We start from the raw sequence: 25,196 nt of genomic DNA, 5'->3' as shown, positions 1-25,196 counted from the left end.
TGCCTTATTCCTCTGCATCATATGACTTCAGAGATCGCATAGTGTTGTCGTTCTTTTTTTCGCTTTCTGTCCCTCCTTTCTCTGTTTCTCAGTATTTGGTGACTGAGACGCAAATGCTACACAACGCTCAGTCCCTCAGAGCACAGACAGATTTCAAGAAAACTTGCTTTAGCAAACAACTCACAAGCCATGCGCTCGCTAGTCTTGTCATGCGCTGGGATCAGGTGTGGGAATCATAACAACTGAACAAGAAAACATTCTAGTGAGGAAAAGGAAAATGAGTCTAAAACCTCAAGGGACTACCTTGGAAAGAAAGGAAACTGGTTATGCTTCAGTAGCATCTCCATCCAGGAGATTCCTTTGGTATCGAAACTGAGCATCTGGTGAGATCTGTTTATTGCCTCTGTCAGTTAATTGTGCATACAAGTCGGCCGAAGGTTACAGATTTTATGTAAAATCTGTGGTTTATTGCATGAATCTTTCTGCCTATATTAGCCATCTTGTTTTTTTTATATTGTCTTTCAGTGCTTATCAAATTTACCTTTGTTTCATCAGCAGGTCATTAAGGTCAGAAACACCTAGGTTCTGGCTTCAGTCCCACTAAGTTCTCTCACCTGTAATTCCCTCTGAATTGAAACCCACCCAAGCTGCCGTGGGGGCTACAGTTCCTGCATCTGCAGAGCTTTGGAGTCCGTCACCTGACCTTCAGCCAGAGCATATGCTACAGCAGAGTCCATGCACTGCCACTTTCTAGAGGCATAGGGACAGTCTGCCTGGTCCAGCATCCAAACGTATCACTGGTCCAGGCAAACTGTCCTTTCCAGCTCATGGGGACTGGGGGCAAACCCTTGCACCCTCAGCAGCATCACGGACTGCTGCTGTTCCTGCTATTCAAGTGCCCAGGCCAGGCAGAGGATGACACGCGTTGGATGTCAGCCGAATGATGGCTGGAAAATCAGTTTCAGCATCTGGGCTGTCCCTCTGAGTGTGTGTGGGTGTGTGGGCCATAACGCCATTGCTGGCAGTGTTTGTGTGTGTGTTGAATCAAACTGTAGCCGAGCAGCCCGTCTGGTCGTGCAACAGAGACAATGTCATTCAGCCTTGGGGTTGAAGCCTTACCAAAGTGGTCAGATGGACAACCGGCTTCCCTGTGGTTGCACCAGTGCTCCTGAAAAAGCTCACCACATCTGACTGACAGTCACAGGGCCAGATTCCTTTGGACAGGACTGTAAATAGCTGCACAAAACAGTAGGGCATCTCCCCAAGACCTGTCCCAGTGTTCCAGCCAGACCGTCTGGCCATATCATGCCATATGTGGCACCATTCAGGCTGGATCAGGTGGTCAACTCATTCAATGAGAAACCTTAACTTTACCTAATGCGAAAGGGTAGGGAATGGTCTTGAGATCAGCCAGCATGATCTCGGCAATGTGGTGTAGACACCTTCCATTCCCACTATAGCTTGGAGTGCCAGTTGTCCTGATTGCCCAATGCAATTAAAACCACTGAAAAATACCAATATGTAGTGTGACGAGCTAAATGGTTTGTGCCAACATGTAAGGGCAACTCTTTGAGGAACTCTTCTTTGCCAACAAAACTGGTAGCGGAAGTTTACTTTGATTGGAATTAGGGATGCAACAAATTTTCGGCCGCCGAAAATTATCAGCCGAAAATGCGGTTGTCGGCCGAAAGAGAAAAACGGCCGAAAATATACATACAGTTTAATAATGTAGCCTACATGGCGCTCCCCTTCCGGCAGCGTTCAGCGGGCAGGTTTCACTCTCCTAGTCATTTCGCGGTTTGATGCTCCGCTCAATATTCCGATCTATGAATGTGCGTTCCGCTCGTGCTCACCGGAAAAGCAAAGTCCGCTCAAATAACGCGCTGACAGGAAATTTCTATGCAGTATACTTGTTCCTGTTTGCAGTAGCGCTACTGTGCTGTAACATGGTGTAGGCTAGTACAGCCGTACTGGGCAACGCTGCTAAAATGATACTACCTTCAGTGACGCTATGCTCTGCTCACATGCTCTGATAATAATAGCTTATTTGGATAATTAGTCAAAAAAAACGTATATCTGTTTCTGTTACATAGACGTGAATAAAAATATTATATTGATATTTAATATTAAGGTAACACTTTACAGTAAAGTTCCATTAGTTAATGTTAGTTAATGTATTAACTAACATGAACGAACAATTAACAATATTACAGTATTTACTAATCTTTCTTATTGATTTTAATAAATGTTGAAGTTAACATTAACTAAGATTAATAAATGCTGAAGAACTATTGTTTATTCTTAGTTCATGTATAATAAAGTAGGTAACTAATGTTAACTAATGAACCTTATTGTAAAGTGTTACCAATATTAATATAAATTCTGTCCAGTTGTATTGTGTTACTTTCAGTAAAAGTGTGGTTATTTTATTGGCTTGTGTTTTTTTTAAATTCAGTATCATTAAAATTGAGTTAAATTAAAAAGTCTTACAAAATTACTTTATATTATTGAATAAAATAATAAATAATCATTACAAAGCAGTTTCGGTTTTCGGCCCAGAATTTTCATTTCGGTGCATCCCTAATTGGAATCATTCCACAACAAAGTAAAATGTATTTTGTTGGTATAAGTTGTATACAACATCTCAAGCTATGTTGTAGACCATTGATAATCAAACCTGTTCCTGGAGACCTCCTCCCCCCCCAACACTGCACATTTTGAAAGTCTCCTTTGTCTTAAACACTAATTTAAGGTCTTGAATTCTTGAATAAGCTGATGACCTGAATCAGGTGATTGATCAGGGAGACATTCAAAATGTGCAGTGTTGATTAGACTCCAGAAACAGGGTTGAGAACCATTTTTGTAAACTGTTACGTACATGACACGGTTTGGATGTCTCTATTAACTGACACACATTTCAGTTCATGGAGCCTCTTACTAATGAGCTGGTGGGTTGAATCAGGTGTGTTAGATTAAGGAGACATCCAAAATATTCAGCGTTGGAAATCATAGTTCCCTGTCATGAATTAGTATATTGTGAAAAACTGTTTGGCCAATGAAAGTCTTAATGCACTAAAACACTGGGACATTAATGACTCAAATGCCTGCAAACGATTAAATGTACACACTTGAAAAAGTCACTTATGTGACTTGGTCCTGTATTTATCATTATGTATTTACAACAACATCAATGTATAATGTGTCAGAACTGATATCCTGCTTGTATGATTTTTATTTAATGTGCATACAGTGACTCACGCCTTTCATTTTTGTCTGCTTTAGAGACTGAAGAAAACATGTCAGCATTACCAGTAAGTGAACATATTAAGTACTCGCTCACTGGTTTTTACAGTGCATTGTGGGAAATTCTATGAAGCTAGAATTTCAGTATACTGGAGCAATTTTGACAATGGGACCAGTCTTGAAATGCCTCACATGCTGGCCAGTGCATTGATTACTGAACTAGGTAGCTAATTGAGATGCACCCTTAGATGTTGAAATTAAAAATTTGACTATTCTGAAAGGTGCTTCCAAGGCAGAAAATGTTTTTTGGAGAATAAAGGGGTTGGTTTAAAACTTAGGGTCTGGGATTTGGACGAAGACTGTTTAAGGAATATTAATACTGCCTGCAAGCACTGTAACAGAGGTGGATAACTTCATTGGGCTTAGTAAATTTAGTATAGAGGTGCAGGAAGGGGAAAAAACAAGAAAAGGAAGAGAAGTGAAAAAACTGTTGGTTAGGCAGCAGTTGGACTGTTGGGACGGGCTATGTGCTATGGAGCCATCCTCCATCTGTCAACACAGGGAGTTGTGATTCTTGCAACAGCAGAGCAGGGCTCAGCATCAAGAGAAAAAGGGGTGAGGAGGGAGGGAAAGTGAGAGAGAGAGATTTTAACAGCAGCTAAATTCTCATCAGGCACGCTAGACTGAACGTCCCCTCTTCGAAGCAAAGCACGAAACACCGGTGAGGAGCATCTGCTCTGTGGCTTTGTTGCCTCTTAAAAAAGTACACCACGATGGCTCTGGAGAAATCGTTGTCCATCTTCAGTTTGTAAATATTTGTTTCATGGTTCAGTCGTCACATATGGTTCATAAATGGACATGGTTAGCCTACTGTGTAATTGTCTGTATGCCACCATAGTTTTTTTTAGACATTATGAATGAGACATGCTAAAGTATTATGATTATTCTAGATGATTATGGCTGGGGTATTTTTACATTGATGTTAATGGATTTCAAGAAAGTGATCAACAGCAAATGAGCCTGGGAAATTTAGTAGTGTGCCTTTGGTAACGTTACAGCAGTTTTTCATTTTTAGGTCTATTTGTGTACTTATGCCTAAGTCTACTCCCCTTTGACTTACCTGGCATGAAAGGTTTGCCCGCAAGCCAAACTCTCAAGATAAGATGACTTTCTTCTTACACCGATCACTTATTTAAAGATATCAAAATGTTTTCCATTCTTCAGTCAGCCATGTTTCTGAATCGGTGGACTCAGATTTGCAATATTTAGGATGTTATTGCATTATATGTTATGGCTTTGTGTGTTCCAAAGTATTGGAGAGCAGATTTTTTATCTTTTTGTGTTGGACAATTCACACTTTTTAATGTTTAAATATGTTTCCCCAAAACAGAGCAAGCAATTCCCTATAAAAGCTTGTACTAACTCCACAAAATAAAGAACAAGCACAGAGGGCCTTGAGCACATAGGGTTTAAGTGTAAACCTTTGGTACTTTTACCTTTTATTACAGATTTTCTAGAGTCAGCAATCCAATTAGGTAAATCCTTGTTTCTTTTCAGCTGTTAAATTAAATTACTCTGAGCTGTTGCCACAAAGCTGTGCATTATATCACATTTGTGTTGTTGCCTATCTTTGGTTGAACTAGGATGCACTTCCAGTTGTACTGTGTGCATTATAAAATACATTTGCAGTTTAATTACAATTGGTGCTTTTATAAATGTTCCGTGTTTGTTCTGTGCATAGGGGTGACTAGGAATGTTGTAACACATTGTTTCAGTCTGTAACAGTTTTTTTGTGCTGTGTGTCTCAAAATGTGATATAATATTCCCATATTGGTCTTATACAATTTAAAGCAGTTTAGAAATATCATACATCTTAAACTGTGTAAATTAATGTCAAGTAGAAAGAAAAGTTACAACCGACCTCACTACCAGATGGGCTGTAACACTAATTGAAAACATGAACATCAGTTTTCAAATTTTGTGCATGAATTTATTGTTATTTGCTTGTTCAAAACAATTATGCAATCCCCAATTTAATGCTAACCATTTTCATTCAAAATGGTAAATATATAGGAAACATTTCAATTCAAAACGCCAATTAAATTCTAAAGTGTTGCAACTCTCTCTGTCTATTTAGCCATGCTTTCTTTTTTTAGACGAAAAGCTTGCATAGATCTTGCATTTCAGATTAATCGAGAACCTGCTGATTCAGATGATATCAGTTCTGTCATTTCACATTCATTAGCATGATCACAAATCTCATTATAAGCCAGACGTAAAATTATACTTTCTCGCCTCAAAATTGTGTAAAAATACAACAAAAAAAATCTTACAACTTCTACTGCCACTTCAGAGGTTGGTGATCATATATGATGACGATTTCACCCCTGTGGCTCATTTCTAATTGGTTAAACTCATGCCATTACAACAAACCCAATGGACTCGTAAATTGTGTTCTATCTATCTATCTATCTATCTATCTATCTATCTATCTATCTATCTATCTATCTATCTATCTATCTATCTATCTATCTATCGAAGTAGCCTCATGCGAGACGCCTCAAGGTAAGAAAACTACGTAATGTTAACGTAAGTTAGTGATTTAACATTAAGAAAATTCACAGAGAAAATTCTGAATCTATCCGCCTCTAACAACTCTCGAAAGGGGCCTTGTGCATTAGACAATTGATGTATATTCAGTGCTCGCGCTGGATTTGTCGTAATTGACACTCACGCGAGAAACAAGGAACAGCCCCCATCTGCTGGTAGGATCGTTCGTGTCTCACCCTCATCCATCCCTCTCTCACCGCAGCACTGCTGGGGCTTCAGGACGGCGCTCTGCGGCTCACGGTAAAATGCCACTTTTATATTGCTTATGCACATGAATATACTGTTTTACCATTGTAAACGATCAATTGACTTGCTTTGCAGAGTTTCGAAAATATTATTTATGCATAATTGGCGAGGAGAGACCTTCAATTTGCACATGTAGGCTATAGGGCAGGTGAGACAGGTAAAAGTTATTGCAGGCGAAAAATGCAATGTAGATTGAAAATCGAATTAATTGTTAATGTAAAGCTACATTGAAGCCCGATCCGCTATGAATGGTTTCGCTATTCATTTAAAATTGACATCTCAAATTGTGAGATCATTACAAATAAACCTAAATATTGCAGAAGGCTAATTATTAAACTGGTTTTCGTTTGGTAGAGACCAATTTGATGGTCTTTGGAAAAGAGTAGAGAGCAAACAATTCCTTAATAAAACGGAGGACAACCTGATTCGTTTTTACTTGTAATAGAATAATACAATTTGCTCGCGTATAGAGCTGTGGAACTTACGACTATAGTAAAATAATTAGCCTAGTTGGTTATAAATATAACAAGTGAAAATAAAATTTTATATAATATGTATTTTGTATAAGCAAAATAATCGTTTACATTTGCAATTGCAAGGTATTAAACGAACTGACTGTAGGCAAAAGTAGCTATATTGCGTTTTTTAATCATCACATTTTTATAAGATTTTATTTGAACCAAATGAACTCCGATAAAGCTCATTTGGTGACTTGCAGACATAAAGAAATAAATCTTTTCCGTCGATTTTGTGAAGTGAACCGCACGGTTGTGACCTGTTAGGCTATAGGCTATATCTCAAGATTAGGACGAATTTATGAACTTTATCTAATGGGTGAAATCATTTATGAAAATGATTTGAGAGGAGGGCATTGAAAAGACTAACATATTCCGAAGCTAATTAAAACAATGAACTATTTGGACTGATCATAAAGATAAAATGACACAAGGAAGCGGCTGTCTGTCTGAACTACTTAGACTTTTCCCCGTAAATGATAGGCTAAAAATGAAAAAGATTTAATGCTCACGCTAATTTCAAATTAGGCATATATAAATTAATGCATTTAATGAAAGTAGTGTGTGAATTTTAAAAGGCAACGCTTGAGTAATAATTCATAAAATAAATGAACGAAACGACTGTTACGCTTTAAAAGCTACGTGTAAATAAAGAGATGCATAAATATCGCCTACATAATCCATGCTGCCTTTGATTTCATTACTACCACGACTAATTGGATTTAGGTTGCTACCAAGGAAGTAATTGTTATCATTTTCAAATATAATTCTAGACCATTCCTCGTATGTATTGGTACAGAAAAGAAACGGTGGCAATGAGATTCATTTGACGTTTGACATCTGAAAATCAAAGAATGCAAACAAGCTTATTCCTCCTCCCAACAGCATCGCTCCCCCTTCCCTCGCTCGCTCCTTTCTCTCTCTTTCTCCCGCAAACACAGAAGAGAAAGAGACCATAACACACACACACACCTTGACAAAGCAGTCTGACAACTTTTTTAATTATGCCACCACTTTTCATTTAGTCCACTTTCATTTTACATGTGTCATACATTGTACTCAAACGGTTGTTTTACAATTTTACAATTCAAGCATAAAATAGCTATTATCCTATACCGTTATGCAAAGATACAAGTTCACATAGGCTCTCTCTTTCTCTCTCTCTATATATATACTTCAAATGCATGCAAATATATAAGCGAAATCATTAACAACAAAACATACAATTTTGTATTTAGAGGTTTAATTCTAAATGACATACAGGCTTTCAGGTGCACATTGTGGCTGTAATCCGCGATAATAAACTAAACCAAACCAACTCTACGATACAATTTTCCAGTCAAAACCCAAAACTACAGGGAGGTCAGATGATTCAACACTTAATTCACACACTTTTGAACCATTCAGTTACACGCATTTGTACAATAGAAGCATAAGCTAAAAACTACAAGAAAAAAAGAAAGCCTCACAAAAAGTGTCAAACTGGCAAAACACCAGCTAAAAAGAAGTAAAAGGTTTATACCAAGTGCTTTGCAAGATCGTGTTGCCCATCACCATCGGTTTGAAGAGAGAGTGACAGGTCTTTGTTGGGGAATAGAAATCAGTGGCATTGGAGAGAGGGAGGACTCCTCCTACCCAATTACCCAAGCTGGGCAGGCGTTTGCTCTCTTCACAAATAGGACACAGGATCTCTAACACACACAGTCCCAAACCTGACTTTCAAGCATTCGGATCCCCAGTAGGAGATTGGGACTATCTGAAAATCTACGTTTAAAACATCCTCCAGACTTCAGCTTTGCCTTATATCGTCCGGACTATACTTTTTTTTTTCTCCTGCCCAACAAGACGTTGGAGAAGTGGACTGGTTCTCCTGCCTGTTCCTGCGCCATCCATCAAATCCCACCGGCTTTATTTTTAAACTATTGATTGCATTTGTGTGAATTTGTTGGTGTAGATCCATTCGGATGTTTTAAGGATCCGGAAAGCTGTATATGGAAGTTGTGGGGTGCAAGGCGAAAGAAAGCAGTTGCACATTACGTCCAGCAGCCATGCTTTTCCACGGCATCTCTGGGGATCATATTCAAGGGATCATGGAGGAGATGGAGAGGAGATCTAAATCGGAGTCTCGTCTGGCTAAAACCGTTCAGATGAACGGACGAGAGACGGTAAGATTAGTATTTTAACTGCTATTTTCCGTTGGAGCAAATCTCAGCAGCCCAAAAGTCTCGTCGCACAGTTTGTAACCCACTTAAAAACACAGCGACGAAAATGAGTTTTTAACGTACGATCCTCGTTTTGAAATATTAGCAGGCCTCGTGAAACACGAAAAGTCATATTCAGACAGATTTCAAAAGTAGGCTAAATCAGGGCGAGGCTACAATTATAACTTTTAAGTAACATGTATTTCATTAGCATGTAAAGGGAAGAACACATGAAAAAAACGTTTGTATGGCAACATACTATTGTATATTTTAGAACTAGATTTTTTTACAAATATTGTACATTTTATTTGAGTAGTTTTTACAACACAACAGGATAATTGTTATAGCCTATTTATAGGGCCACGAAAGATAAAACACTACTAAAAAGAAATAGCATCTGTATACTTTAGGCATGCATATGATAATATTAAACAGGCAAAAACTGTAGTAGTAGTGATAGTAATAATAATAATAATAGTTGTAAGTATTGTTATTATAGCTGCATGCTTTTAATGTGTAAATGTAAATGTTAAAATAGAATAGGCTACACTATTATATTGTTATTATTACTGTTATTATATTTGCATACTTTTAATTTGTACATTTTATTTTTTATAATAGACCACACAGCTACACTGTTATATACATCTTAGGAAAACCTAAACAAACGCTATATAACGTGTATAACCATCCATTATGGTTAAGTCGCTATTCACTTCGCACTCCGATTACATTTAATAGTCTTTTTTTTAATCAACAATTAATTTTTAGGCTATGTTTTTATTTAGTTGTAGTTATATCTATTGCAATTCAATTGCTGAGCGCATAAACGTGCACTCACTCCATCTCTTCATGTTTTATTTTGTATTTTTTTGAAGACGATGCCCTCCATGAGCCCAGAGAAGCCTGCGCTGTGCGCCGGCTGCGGTGGGAAAATCTCTGACAGATACTACTTACTCGCCGTTGATAAACAGTGGCATTTAAGGTGTCTCAAGTGTTGTGAATGTAAACTGGCCCTTGAATCCGAGCTGACGTGTTTCGCGAAGGATGGCAGCATTTACTGCAAAGAGGATTACTACAGGTAAGCTTTCACTTAAATCTGCATTAGGCCTTTTTACTAGGCCCTGCATTGCAAAAAGCTATTTCTACCTGATTTAACTCATAGAAATGAGTTCTGTTGGTATACATTTGTGTATATAGGTTGGCTCAGTGATGTTAAATAATATTTTTCATTTGAATAAAACCAGCTAATTTAGATTTTCCGTTTGGTTAGTAACTTCTAAACGCACAAAAAGAACAGGTGACATCAGAGGCAGCCATTGACCCATATAGTGATCTTTAGTGATTAACTGACACGCTTAAATTAATCTAATAAATCTAATTAATTCATGCCGAATGCACGTCTAAAATGTGTTTTTGTTTCTAAGTTGAAATCTTAGCCGTTTGTTTTTACTGCCACCTTAAACTAGCAATTGTTTAATTTAGGAAGGAAATCCGAATTTTTTTTTTTGTTCTGGTTTCACTATAAACACGTTCAACTTTGTTTATAAAGTTAAACAAAATGTTGCTTAACTGTCTTAATTTTTAACAGATGGTTCGAAAATAATTATTTTAAGAATATCTTCACTGGATATTTATTTCTATATGCACATGCTCATGTGCGCGCTTCTGATCTGTTCAGCGATGTTTGTAAATGACCTAATTAAAGTTATCACCAATCTAAGTGATTAGTTTGATTATAAATGACTTGTGCTGTTCCAGAAGGTTCTCCGTGCAGAGATGTGCCCGCTGCCACCTCGGCATCTCCGCCTCGGAAATGGTGATGCGCGCCAGGGACTCCGTGTACCATCTGAGCTGCTTCACCTGCACCACATGCAACAAAACACTGACCACGGGTGACCATTTCGGCATGAAAGACAACTTGGTTTACTGCCGGGTTCACTTTGAGACCCTTATTCAGGGAGAGTATCACCCTCAATTAAACTACGCTGAGTTAGCGGCCAAAGGCGGAGGGCTCGCGCTGCCTTACTTTAATGGCACCGGCACGGTGCAGAAAGGGAGGCCGCGGAAGAGGAAGAGTCCGGCGATGGGGATAGATATCGGCTCTTACAACTCAGGTGAGATGTGCATTAAGAGCTGCTCAAATGGACGCCTAAAATGTATTTTGGTTGCACTTTATATCTTGCAGTGTTAATGTTGTAGGCATAGTTTAATTAACTACATAAGGTGTTAATAATTGGGCTTTCGATAAACATTGCTTTGATTTTTACCATTAGAACTAAGGGGAAAATTGACAAATGCGATTAATTAAATTGCCGTTTATACATCAGCAGGCAACCAAATGCAAAAATTCAGTAATAATTATCACAAGAATCTTTATATGCCAGGCTAAATAATAATGCAATGCATTTTTCAAATGTATTTTATTGATTTGATCTATTACAAAATTGCATTGCATTATTAGTGAGGGTCTGGGATTTTTCTGAGGAACCAATGAACCTTTCAGCAAACCGTTCTTAAAAGAACCATTTTTTTTAACCATTTTTTTTATTAGTGTGAAGAATATTTTAATAACCTGAAGAAACGTGCTCCACTATAAAGAACGTTAATGTTCCATTAATGTTTGAATGTTCTTCATGGAACCGTCAATGCTAATAAAGAACGTTTATTTCTAAGAGCGTAGATAAAGTGGGACTTTCAGGGAGAGTGGGGCACTTTTAAAACTTGTCCTGCGGGATTATAATCATTACTCATCATACTGTTATGAGCTAACTTGGCATAAACCATGTCATACAAGGAGAAGAGCTTGTGTATTGATAATGGCATAGACGGGAGATTATGCGTTACTCCTCTGATTGTAGCTGTTGGTTGTTTCATGGTTTCAAGTGGGTCCAAACTGGTCTAGATAATGAATCAGATGGATTATGAGGTGGTAGGGCCTTGGTGAAGCTTGTAGATCATCTTGGACTTGTAACAAACCAGCTAAGATGTTCTAATAATCATTTTGATTGCTATAAAGGTTTAGTTTTTTTTTAACTAAACATTTAAAGTCACCGTCCCACTTTCAGTTCAAGGGAAAAGCAGTGTTTTTAGTGTGTTCAGATGCCTATAGTTAGGCCTATTACACACAAATGACATTAAATGTGGTTTTATTGTATTTAGCCTTCATTTCGGATGCTTGTAGCATCAAGAGTAGCGAGTAGCCTAAATCTGCGCTCTATCGCGAACTTGTTATAAATCTGCCTAGTTCATTCTACATTGTAAGTAGGCTACTGCAGATTATAAAATAGTATAAAATATTATATTACAGTTATAGGCTAAATATAGGCTACTAAACGAATGGAATTCGTGTAATATAGGACACTGTAAGCTAATGTAAAATGTTAACCTTAATTTTTCGCTATTCATTTTGTGTTCGGATTTTATTTCTGCGACAGTAAAACATACCGCGCATGTCTTGTTGACGATTGGATCTGATTAATTATAGGCCTCGCTCATTAGTGCATCATCAAACATCTAATTTGAAATTCTCAAAGGAGTGAACCTGTGACCCAGCCCCATGCACGTGCAGTGTAGATCCCTCGTCTACAGGCCTGTATCTGCCCTCATATTACCAGCCATTATTTCACATTCCTCGCTTCTTTTTTTTTTCTTAAATTTTTTCTACTTTTTGAATTCATACCCCGCTGCGCCTGTTTTGTTTTGGCTGTTACAATTACTGTCTGCTTGGAAAAATGTGGCTTTGTGTGCCAAGCTTCTGCCGTTCTTCATGAATGGAGAGAAATAAGGGTAATCTGCCTGTTAATTGTTCTCCGTTAATTGAATGTGAAGTCGGAATCTCTGGCTCTCGACCAGCTCTGATTCTGTCTTTTCAAGGTCATTGCTGTTCTCTGGACACGAGCGGGCGCACGTTACGTTTACGCACATCAGTCCGACTTTAAACTCTTTCGCTTTTTTGATCCTGACACTAACACGTTGTGAAGGATGTAATATTTTATCAAGACCTAAGCTGTAGTTTGTCTTACAAAATTAAACGGTTGTCAGTTGTAATCATTCTTAAGTTATTAGCCTACGACTTCCGCGATATTATTGAAATTGTTTTGTGTGTCGTTTTCAATGTTTTTAGTTTTTAAGCACTTTTGTTTGTTTCTACTCATATTTTTAGTGTAACGTTTTTTCTATCTTTTGTCTTCTCTTTTCTTCACTTTTGTTTTTCTGCTTTCATGTTTTACAATGTGAGCTCAAAATTATTTAGGCTACTTTCAATATAGAGTTATTAGGTTTTAGACCGTTTTTTGTTTTGCATTTCAAAATGATCTATGATTTTACATAGCACCATATATTTTTATATTCGTTAAAAAAACAATTCAACAGTAGACTTGTTGCTTGTAGATAGAGACCTCTGGTGGTAGCCTATAAAAAAAAAGAAATCTAGATCTCGAAGTAAACACGCGTGAGTACATTTTGTTCTCCTCACAGCTAAATTCATATTATTTCTTGCTTTGCGTTTTTGTTGATTTTTATGGCTGTAAATATAAAAGTAAACGGTGAGATGAAATGAGCATCGATCGCATCTATTACCAAATGAATCAAATAAAACAGCGATTTAAAATGTGGAACTGACCGTTTTGATTATAAAACCATTTTAGCTGCTTTTTTGCAGGTATTAATGTTTATACATTTAAACGCAATAAATTATCAAGATGAAAAGGAGACACATCTCAGATGAATATGAAATAAACAACAAAACATTACTTGTCAAACAGCAGTTGTTTTGAATTTAGTTACTATATATAAATGTATTTTGGGGGCGATTTGCCAATTTATTTATATTCATTTAATTTAGTCTGCTGTCATGTCATTCTGATGTTTTTTTAATCATTAATATGAAGTTAACTAAAATCAAGTGATCCTTTTTTATTGCATTTTTAAAATTATTATAGCTTATTACAGCACTGTTTTTGAATCACCACTGTAGATCCAGGTCAAAAATCTTCCTGAACTTCATAAACTCATAATTCTCATTGCTTTATTTTTGCCCTGTTCTGGCAACTCAGGTTGTAACGAGAACGACGCAGACCATTTGGATCGGGATCAGCAACCCTACCCTCCATCCCAGAAGACCAAGCGCATGCGTACGTCGTTCAAACACAATCAGCTTCGCACCATGAAGTCCTACTTCGCCATAAACCACAACCCTGATGCCAAGGACTTAAAACAGCTTGCCCAAAAGACAGGACTGACCAAAAGAGTTCTTCAGGTAAGCGTCACCACACAGTAGACTCCATTCCACATCTACACCAACACCTTCTCATCATCTTGCTTTCCGTTTCAATCCATCCATTATTTTATTTTTTGTTGTGTTCGGTCATGTAGTTACACAAATTTGACTAAATAGAGGGGCAATAATTCAAGGGCCAATACTTGTGCACCCAAAACTAAATAAATAAATAAATACAATAAAAATCCATTGGGGAAGCTTGAAAAGTTAATTTGGAACATGGTCCATGTTTTCCAGTAGAATCCCAAGTAAAAGTTGAGGCTTTCGATTAACTTTGGCATTGTTTAGTAGTGATTAAGTTTGTGATGTTAAATGATATGACTTACAAGTAGGCAAAAATATAACAATAATTCGAAGCCAAGCACAAAAAGAGTAAAGACACTGGGATTGGTTTGCAGGTTTGGTTCCAAAACGCACGGGCCAAATTCAGAAGGAACGTTTTGCGGCAGGAGAATGGGGGTGTTGATAAGGCTGACGGCACGTCACTTCCGCCGCCCTCGTCCGACAGTGGTGCTCTGACCCCACCCAGCACAGCCACCACACTAACTGACCTGACCAATCCCTCTATCACCGTAGTAACATCAGTGACCTCTAGTTTGGACAGCCACGAATCCGGGAGCCCCCCACAAACTACCTTGACAAACCTTTTCTAACACGGATTTGCTTTTTTTTTTTTTGTCTTTAGCCCCTTTATTTTTAGATTCAATTTTTATTTTCCACAACAAAAAACCCTTCGGCGACCACAGAAAGACCTTTGGAAATGTAAGACGAGACCTACTATGTGTAGCATTTGCAACTGCGTGGCAGCTGAGTTTGTAGTACTTGTCAGTTAATTTGTTTTTGTGATCACTTTATTTATATAGTTGCAATTTCAACCCGCCACGTTTATTAAAACAAAGTGTGTCAGCATACAGCACATGCTATGTTTACTGCATATTTTGGTAGTGAAGTCTAAATATATTTGATGACATTTCCAAAAATATGTTCAAGCAACAAAAAATTATTATATTATGTCCTTAAATGCCAAGTGGATGCTGTAACCTCAATTTAGGTCCGTTTTGTCACCGATTCTGGACTCTAATGACAATTTGAAACAGTAAATTTGCCACGATGTGGTGCGAATCCGATCACAAGTTGGCCTGGATCGTTCGTCGGGCCTCAACTAGTGAAACAACTGTTCTGAATGAAGATATCCAGCGCTCAGTGACAATATGGTGCCCAGTAGGAAGCGTTATGAGTGATTTGTGAATGCTAAGCAGGAAGTTAATTAGGAGCGACACACATCACCCTGTTTTGTTCTGTTTCCCCCCCTCTTTTGCCACCAAACAGACCAAAAAAAAAGAGAAAAAAACCCATTTACGGCACGGTTGGAGATCGGTTGGGGCTCCTCGCTAGGGTGAAACATTTCCTTGTGTGATGACAAATTTGTTCTGCTGTAGAACAAAGTGGTACACTAGATCTACTTCATGAAGTAGATGCTTAACTCAGTTCTACTATGTGCCTTATGCGACTTGGACGAGAGTTTGTGAAATTCAGGAGATACATGTTTGTTTGTTAAATGATTTCCATCCTTGGAACGCCTCACTAGTTTTGTACTGTTCTGTTTTTCATCTGATTTTTTCTGAAGATCTTTTTAATGGTGTATTCTGTTACAAGGGGGTGGCGATGTCATTAGAAGGCAGTTGTGCACTCTTTCAGAACTAGTTGGTAAATCCGAGAATCATATATATTGATCTTCGTGTTAATAGTACAGTACGTGTTCTATCAAGATTGTCCATGTTTCCTTGTTTCTTGAAAAAAGATGGTGTATAGAAACTATTTCCCCTTAAATATTTATGGACCAAACAGTTGTTATATCTTATTAAATTTGTGTGAATAAAACTACTTTGCTTTACCAGCGTTTTATTTTTCATTACACAAACCATTTTTGCTTTCAGATTTAAACTTCTGCTCACACCAAAAACAACACGACATGACAGATCGAACCTTGTCTAGCTTTCATTCTGACATCGATTTCAGACTTGATTCTGTTTCTGTTGTTAAAGTAATGCCCCATGGATTTGAACCAAAGCCCTGTAGTCAAGAAAAAAAATGCTTTTTAATGCATGAACATGACTACTTTATACAGAAATACCAAGCACAGGAATGCTAGAACAACTAGTAAACATAAACCTCTCAAAGCAAGGTTGCTCTGTAGTTTAATATATTGTTACTTTATGATTTTTTTTCAGGGAGAACAAATCTTGGGGCATTACAGCCAAACTTCACGGCGTTTGAAAATTCCCTAAAGTATTAAAAGAAGCTTTGATCGGAATTCTTCACCATTGAAGACAAAGACAATATTAGGATCAGAATTTAAAAAGAGTGATTTAAAAAAAAAAATCTACCAAAAATGTATTCCAAAATTTCTTTCTCTTTTCCTTCCAAACAAATTGTTGTCCTGAATGTTTAAAAACCATCTTTGTAAGAGAATCCACACCAAACGGGATATTTTTCTTACCACCGAAATGAGGCAGAAAGGCAAAGAAAAATAAACTGTACAGTATTGTAGATACATAACAGAGCAACCTTGCTCCAAGAGGCGACTGCAGGAGATGGGATCTACGCACGCATGCATGTCTACACACACACACACACACACACACACACACACACACACTCTACCTTGTAATTCTGCTTGCTGTAAAATATTCCTGTGCAACAAATGTCACTTATCATGAACGCACAGCCTTCCTAAAACTTGGCAGCAAAATGTCCGACCAAGAGAAGCTGGAGTGGAACACCTTATGGCTGTATTTAAAATGAAAACAAGTTAAAAAAAACAAAAAAAACTTTGCACTTCAAGTTGTGGACGCCAATTTCAGATGGATATTATTTTATATAGTTGTTTTATTTGTTGTCTGTTGTATTCTATAAACTTTAAGGGAATTTTCCTTGTGAATCCAAAATCTTAACAGTTAAAAAAAACATAAAAGCATGCTTGATTTGACAATAAAAACTGGTTATCTTAGAAAAAAAATATGTTGGGTTCCCTGATTTTCCTAGTAACACATTCTTGCATTGTGGTTAAAAAAAGGAGGGAAATCTTCCCTCATTTTTTATTTTAAGGTTGATGTAGTGGTAAATGTTTTAAAATACTATGTTAAATTTTTCCTTATTGTATCCAAAAAGAAAGCTTTAAAACAAAGCTTGTGTTACTCTGTTAAGTGTGGTGGGGGGTGGGGGGAGAAGCATTGGGCCACATGGGGGCCTAGTAAACAGTAAAGTGTTGAATTCCTGCTATGCCAAACATGTCACTGAACCTTCCAGCTCCATCCATGCTGGATGACCACAAAAACGTAATTCCTGTCAGTCTGTGGACAATTTTTGTGCTTCTTTCATAAAAACGTTTAGTCAGGCAAGATCAAATGTGCTTCATGTGGTAACATCTAAGTCACATAATGTGACTCAATCAACCTAAATGCTCTAGGTCACACCAACAGAAGGCGCATTTCAGATTTTATACGCTTTTAATGGTTATTATGCAGTATAGTCGTTTAAAAAATATAAAATTCCTCACGTTTATACAGTACGTCACATTCAGTAGTCGGTTGTCCTTTGGGCTAAGTCAGCAAACAAGAGGCTCTTAACACCCGTGACCACAGGGAATTCTTTGGAAAGCAAGGGACCTTGAGAGTTCAAAAAGAGGCACTGATGAGTCACGCTGGAGGATTTGTTACACACTTGGAGTGGACGGTCACCATAACCAGAAGCAAACAGGAAGATGGACGTCATCCTCCTCTGCAAACTGTTATTATAAGAAAATCACACACACATACACGAGGAGCCAAACTGCATGAGGAATCAAGAAGGTTTGTGATTATTATGTTTCCATGAGCAAGCTTGATTACTGGTTTTATGTTGTAAAAACTTTTTCTTTTTTTTATATACATACACTACAACTTATTACGAAAAATCAACCATACTATTAAAGATACATGTCACCCAAAAATGAAAATTCTGTCTTCATTTAATCACCCTTGTGTTGTTTCTAATCTTCTTTTCTTCTGTGGGTCACAAAAGAAGGACGTTTATGCTCACAGATGTACAAAAATTTATAAAGTCTTATAAATTTATAAAGATTTTTCAAAATCTGCAATTAAAAGTCAGACTCAATTTGAGCTGAAATATTTATCAAATTCTTCCATGAATGCATGCTAAAGTGACACTAATGTGATGCTATCCCTTGTTAAGAAGTATATGGACACTTATGGAAATAATACAATTTAAGAATATACTTAAGTGTGAACTGAATGTAATATTTTCTGACACTTAATTGCATGTTATTGTCAATTATATGAAAATGTATTATAGTTTACATTCATATTGAAAGCAATTAGTGCTTTTTTACCTTAAGTTGTAATTTCATTACTTCTGTGGTCACTGAAATATGGTTAAATACTGCTGAATGTACTGCCATGTATATTACAAGCATTTATGGTAAAATATACTTCTGTTGACACTTGTATTTAAATATATTTGAATGAAGTTGCAATTTAGTACATTTAAAATACATTAAATTTATTATCATATCACACTACAGTTAAAGTTATAATCAAGTACTTTGCATGTAGCGTACTTTTAGTATGTTAGTCAACTCATCAAAATAAGTGCACTTCTTTAAAGCATGACAAGACAAGACAAGATTATTAAAACATAATTTAAATTGTATTTTAAAACATTTAATTTGACATTATTACAAAGTGCACTTCTTAGAAGTGTACTTAAGTGTTAAACATGAAAGTGAACTCTATTCGAGTTTTATTTCACTATTATATTTTTTGTACAAGTTTTTAAAATATACCGGTAAGATTTACACTACAAGTGCATATTCAATGCAATTAAGCACACTTCTTTTTACACAAGTGATGCTATTCACATTCACTTTATGCCTCTATATTCTTATTGTACGTCTACTATATTCTTATTGTGTATTCGTTTCTTCTAAGTAATTTTAGGCAAAACATCAGAGTCAAAGTTGATGCTTAAGTGAAACGTGACTCCATTAATTCTCCTGAGCCATGAAAGAGAAACCTCTGAGCAATGAATGTTTCTCTGGGGAATCTCAATGGTGTCTCTCTAGTGAATATCTGTGGTTCAGAACACAGGATGGTGTGTAAACAGCTGATGTGTGTGATGTGGACTCAGGTGCTCGTGTGACTGACACGGTAGAGTGAGCCTGAGCGACACACACACACACACACACACACACACACACACAGACAGGTACATTGCACATACACTGCTGAGACGAGAAAGCAAGAAGCCCGGTGTCAGATGATGAGTACAGTCAGCCTGGTGCTGTGTGTGTGTGTGTGTGTGTGTGTGTTTCCAGACAGTGGCAGTTCCACACCAGCACCTTTTATCCCCGGAAAGTATGCATACTGCCTCCTACTCTGTCAAAAGTACATGCTCATGTAGCGGTCTGCAGTGAACATGCACACACACACACACACACACACACACACACACACACACACACACACACACACACACACACACACACACAGATAGACTCTGTGACCCTTAGCAGCAGCAGCAGCAGATGCAGAAAACACATCAGAGATTTGTGAACATAAAGGTCAGAGGTCAGTGACTTACATGCAGGTCGGGTAAGTAGGTGAAAAAAGGCACATGTAAATGCACATTTATACAGGTGCACACACTCATCTATCTATATATCTATCTATCAAATTTTCTATAGCTAGACAGATTTGTTTTGTCAGGTTACAGTTAAAAATTTATTAAAATGTACAGTTTTAGTTCTACATTCACATATATAATTGTAAATATATAATTGCATTTTTCTTCTGAAAATAAACCTAGCTATATTACGTTATACCAGGGAAAGTTATTTTTGAATAGCCTATCAAATCATATATAAACAGCACCTTAAGGTCTTCCTCTTTTTTTTGTCAATGAACACTATTACAAACAAGCTTTGAAAGGTCTTTTAAAACTATGATTGAAACTGAATATTTGTATTGCCTTGTTTGCTCTTTTTTGTTTAGTATTTGGCCTTTTAATAGGCTCTTTTGTTGTTATGTTTTACATTTTCTCTGTTTAACTGTACTGTACATGTGCAGACTCATAAAATTGCCCAAAATGCTATAATTAACCGACAAGCCTGGTTTCTCAAAAAAACAAACATAATATGATAATTATCATATACAGTATATCCTAAATTACAGTCAATTCTGATCATAATTTTGATCACCTATTAATCAGTTAATCAAAAGACATTATTAAATCATTAATGTTATTAGTATTAGTGCTTTAACAGCTGCATATTTCTAACAACTTACCATTTATTTTAAAGCTTGTAGTCAATGCTGAAATATGTATAAATATGAATGTAACTGTGTGTGCGTGTTTACATACATACACGTAAATGTGAAGACTTGATTTGAATAACTTTTTTTATCGACAGCTGCATTAATAAAGCAAATCAAGCTGGCTGTTTCTTTTTCTACCCTATCGTGCACTGCCAAAAAAGTTCATTGTCTAGGGGTAAAGACAAATAAGACCCGAAAAAAGACATGAGGAAGCTCATCTACATTCCAGAAAAATACCAAATCAAACAAGGATTTTGGCAAAACAAATATCTAAAAAAAAAAAAAAGGAAAAAGAAGTTAATATTACGGAACCGCCGCCATTCTACTTTTAGAACAATCGACACAATCTGATTATTACACAGATTTCAAGACAACAGACTGTGGTGTTGAACCAGAGCTCCCGTGTGCAGTCACAAGAGCTGCCTCTTATCCATCTATCTAATTATTCCCTCAGAAACCAGAAATTTGAAGATACTAAAGACAGTCCCTATCTGTCATGAAGCAGCATTGATCTCAAAATGTGGGTGTTGAGGGAGCCCAATATAACTCATGCCATTAAATTCCAGCTTGCCGTTATTCGCCAACAGAATTGACAGATTTTCCGCAGACGTTTCTTTTAATCTTCAACGCTTGTTCAAGAAGGGGGGAAAACACACAGTGTGTGCTTTACCTTTCTTATATGGTATTTGTGAGGAGGTTAGCAGAACTGCTCTTGAAGTGTCAAGACAGAAAAAAAAGAAAGAAAAGCAGTGCACAACACTTGTTGATTATCAACTGTCAAAATGCAGGAGAAAACATTGTTACTTTCCTTATACGGAAACAGAAAAAATGCTCCCCTCAAATGCTCTGATTGAATGTAATACTATAGTATCATCGGAGTGTATTTTGGCAATTTTACTGCTGACAATACATAATATTGTTTATATGGATAAAATCTGTGAGGTGAGGTGTAAACAATCTTTTGAAATTAATTTGACCCTAACCAAGTTTATATACTGTTTACTAGATATGCTGATATGATTAATGTGCCTTTATGTTGTCTAGCATGCTTCACTAACAATCTTTGTATTTGCAGTCACAGGTAGTACAGGCATATCAAAATCAAAATCAAGGAAATTCGGTGGATAAATAAGGGTGAACTGTGCTGTTGCACACGATTAAGGAAATCACAACAAATGTGAGGTTTATGTTGTTTGTTCATAAGTTTTCCTGTTTAGATGAGAATATTAGGCATTAATGACTATGGGGAAAACAGCAGGTGACATTTATAAAATAAAGCAAAAAAATAAATGATTTTATATACACACATATATAAACACACTATATGGATGAAAGTATTGGGAAACCTGATCATTACAGGGACTTTAATGATTGCATTTCGAAATACACAGACATTAAAGGTCCCATATTGTCAAAACTGAAATTTCCTGGCTTTTTTCACGATAACTGAGGTCTAGGGGCTATTTAACTATCATATAAGTTTCAAATTAGTCAGTTCACAGTAAAATGCACACAGCCTGCATAAAGAAGCTGTGATTTTTCACGAACCGTTGTGACTTCTGTAAAAAGTTGACGTTAGAACTACACAGTCACTGCCTTCAGTCACCACCCCGAGCACCGCCCACCGTCCCACTCTCCAAACCCCCAGACAACATCGCGTCCATGCCATTGCTGAGCAACAACAACACGTAAACATGTGGAAAAGGTTAACTTTAACCACGAAACCAGATCGGCCGACCTGTAACGTTACACTCTCACTCAAAGGATGGACGATCTGACAGGATTGTTACTATGAGGTGGATCACATCTATACAATTTCAAATGATTATATATGAATCGTCAGTTTGTTGTTTCACACACATGCACACAGACATTATTTCATGCACGACATAGTAATGAGATGCAAGAAACATAGACATATGGCAAGAAATCTGTAGACGCGCACATAACAACAAAATACAATATTTTATTGAACCTTTTCTGATAAGAAGTGTGTGCTGCAAACATTTTTGATGATTGTTTCTGTTCAGTCTGCTCGTTTTATCGCGTTTAACCACAGCTGTCGTCGTTTTTTTGTCTGGCAGTGGCAGCAGATATCCGATCAAATTTCTAATTTGAGGCTGTATTACGTCGATTCTGGCACCCAACATCACAGCAAGATGATATTTTAAGCTCCTTATGTAGCCGAATCTGCACTGGTTTGAATGGGCCGCCTCCAGTTTCCCCTTTGTTTTGCTGCCTCCAGCTAGCGCTGTGACGTCGACTGACCCTAGTTACCTGTGGTTGGCCTGGCCGTGCATCACTCAGAACACAACAGGCCAATCAGAAGAGAGGCTCATGAATATTAATTAGACATGCCAAAATCGACCTGTTCTCAGCAGAGCTCCTGAGAGAGGAGCTTTAAAAATATATTGAGATGGTTTTTGGTACTTATACCGCAAATATATATTCTTAAGGACATCAAAACCTAAAATAAAACTCCAGAAAGGTGTAAAATATGTGACCTTTATAATGGAGTTGGTCCCCCTTTGCAGCTATAATAGCTTGCACTCTTCTGGGAAGGCTTTCCACAAAATTTCTGTGAGAATTTTTGGCCATTATTTCAGTAGAGCATTTGTGAGGTCAGGCACTGATGCTGGACGAGAAGCCCTGGCTTGAAATCTCCATTGCAGTTCATCCCAAACGTGTTCAGTGGGGATAAGGTCAGGGTTCTGTGTGGGCCAGTCAAGCTCTCATCCAACTCACCCAACCATGTCTTTATAGACCTTGCTTTCATGCTGGAATAGAAAAGGACCTTCCTCAAACTGTTCCCACAAGGTTGGAAGCATAGAATTGTCCAAAATGTCTTGGTATGCTGAAGCATAAAAGGGAGAATATGTGAGAATATGCTAGTCTCGTGAGAATCAAGTTTTGTTTACAGCAAAGGAAATCCAGTCTCTTCTTGGCTTTTATTGAAATCCTCTGACATTTTTCTTTACAAATCCTCGTTTTGTACATCTAATTCGTGAGCAGTGTTTTGTTTTGCTGTCTCCTCTGCGCTTCCACATTGATCACTTCTCACCAGAGCTTATGCTACGCCTACTTCCTACGTCATCCGCTGGAACGCTCCTTTTTTGTGAATGCGCGTACAACAGTTAGCAGAAATTATGGTTTATACAATTTTAAATATGGATATTTTTCTTACTAAAACGCATTGCTTCGCTTTCAGAAGCTTTATTAACCCTCTGGAGCTATGTGGAACACTTTTTATAATGGATGGATGCACTTTTTTGTGCTTCAGAATCTCAACCCCCATTCACTGCCATTATAACGCTTGGAAGAGCCACAACATTTTTTAATATAACTCCGATTGTATTCATCTGACAGAAGAAAGACATAGGATGGATTGAGTGTGAGTAAATCTTGGGGTAATTTAAATTTTTGGGTGAAATATCCCTTTAAGATTTCCTTTCACTGATAATAAGGGGCCTAGACTAATCCCTGAAAAACAACTCAGTCAGGCATGTTCTCCTGGCATCCGCCAAAACCAGATTTACCCATCAGACTGAAAAACAGAGAGGCATGATTCATCACAGAAAACATTTCCACTGCTCCAGAGTCCAGTGGTGGTGTGCTTTACACCACTCCATCCAATGCTGCAAAAAATTATTTTCTTACTTAGTATTTTTGTCTTGTTTTCTAGTATAAATATCTAATAGAACGGAGCAGAAGAGCATCGAAAACTTGGAGAATAAAACAGATTAGAGGAGTGTGAAGGGAGATAAAATAGAATCGAATAGCATCCTTCCGTATTTCCTTGCTCTTTTCTCTGTGAATGTTAAAGTTAACGTTACTGGCCTGTGTGAAGTCTTCCGCCCCTCTCAAGCGAGCATGCTGGGATGTGTGTGTAACTCACACTCACACACACTCACACACACACACACACTCTCTGTAGGCGCGATTGAACAGCTCGCGTGTGTGTTGCAGCGTCGCGCAGGAACTCAACAGGAGCTCGACCTTGACAGACTGAGAGACCATCATCCTCCTCCTCCTCCTCCTCCTCCTCATCCTCGGCGCGAGCTCCAGTTCAGTACGCGTGAAGCCCAGCTGGCACTTCCTGGTAAGAGTTTAGCTTCATTCCCTCCGGTCAACTTCGAAACAGATTATCGTGCCACTTTTCCGTTTTACTGCCACGCAACAAGGACATTTTGAGTCGACTAGGAACTGTGTATCCGATAAATATGCTGTGTTTTATGAGGCTACAACAGAAAGAGCTGAGGAAAAGTTGACAGAACTTTGAGCTAGTTTGAGTTAGCGCGCTAGGCTAATGCTGGTGGCGGTAATTCACCCGAGACAAACATCCAAATGATTTTTTTTAACGCTTATAAATGCTTTATTCAATCTGACAGCAACGTACCCTGTTGTGAAAGTAAGTTTGAAGCTGTTTTACAGAGTGTCGGTTGTGTTTTTAGCAGTGACACGGCACGGTTAGAGCATAGTGGCTAAGCTAACGTCTGTCAGTGTGACACATGCACTAGAAATGTGAGGAGAAATTCACTCGAAGTTACTCTGACACTGGCCGAATAACCTTAAACCCAGATGACAAAGGTATTTAATGCTGGTTTTCTCTAGAAATGTCACAGAGATACGCCGTTTATTTGAGAGTGTGAAGCATTTCTTACTTTCTTTGGCAACACTTTCCAGCCGGTGACAGCAACGTGTTGGTACTTGTTTGTGAACTTGATGA

At 37.6% G+C, this 25,196-nt stretch overlaps 1 protein-coding gene and 1 long non-coding RNA gene across 4 annotated transcripts; one reads left to right on the top strand and one right to left on the bottom strand.

Annotated features, from left to right (window-relative positions):
• The first annotated feature begins 6,028 nt into the window (after positions 1-6,028).
• Positions 6,029-16,420, top strand: LOC107556179 (LIM/homeobox protein Lhx9). 3 transcript variants are annotated; one of them, XM_016239228.1, is made up of 6 exons: positions 6,029-6,093; positions 8,569-8,779; positions 9,694-9,896; positions 10,577-10,932; positions 13,873-14,075; positions 14,495-15,933. In XM_016239228.1, the coding sequence occupies exons 2-6, from the start codon at positions 8,606-8,608 to the stop codon at positions 14,747-14,749; spliced, it is 1,191 nt and encodes a 396-aa protein (XP_016094714.1). In that variant the 5' UTR covers positions 6,029-6,093; positions 8,569-8,605; the 3' UTR covers positions 14,750-15,933. The 3 variants fall into 3 exon arrangements, with proteins under 3 accessions (XP_016094714.1, XP_016094716.1, XP_016094715.1); XM_016239230.1 differs by lacking the exons at positions 6,029-6,093; positions 14,495-15,933 and adding an exon at positions 16,328-16,420 and having other exon boundaries at positions 8,294-8,779; XM_016239229.1 differs by lacking the exon at positions 6,029-6,093 and having other exon boundaries at positions 8,294-8,779; positions 10,580-10,932.
• Positions 16,421-18,973: 2,553 nt separating this feature from the next.
• LOC107556178 (uncharacterized) lies at positions 18,974-22,358 on the bottom strand. Its single transcript, XR_001605250.1, has 3 exons — positions 22,276-22,358; positions 20,813-20,817; positions 18,974-18,985 (listed from the first exon to the last, which is right to left on the bottom strand). It is a non-coding gene; the product is annotated as an uncharacterized lncRNA (long non-coding RNA).
• Positions 22,359-25,196: the final 2,838 nt, after the last annotated feature.

Source organism: Sinocyclocheilus grahami, unplaced genomic scaffold, assembly GCF_001515645.1.
Source record: "Sinocyclocheilus grahami isolate Dianchi unplaced genomic scaffold, SAMN03320097.WGS_v1.1 scaffold557.1, whole genome shotgun sequence".
Taxonomy (NCBI): Eukaryota; Metazoa; Chordata; class Actinopteri; order Cypriniformes; family Cyprinidae; genus Sinocyclocheilus; species Sinocyclocheilus grahami.
This window is presented reverse-complemented; position numbering and strand designations above follow the sequence as displayed.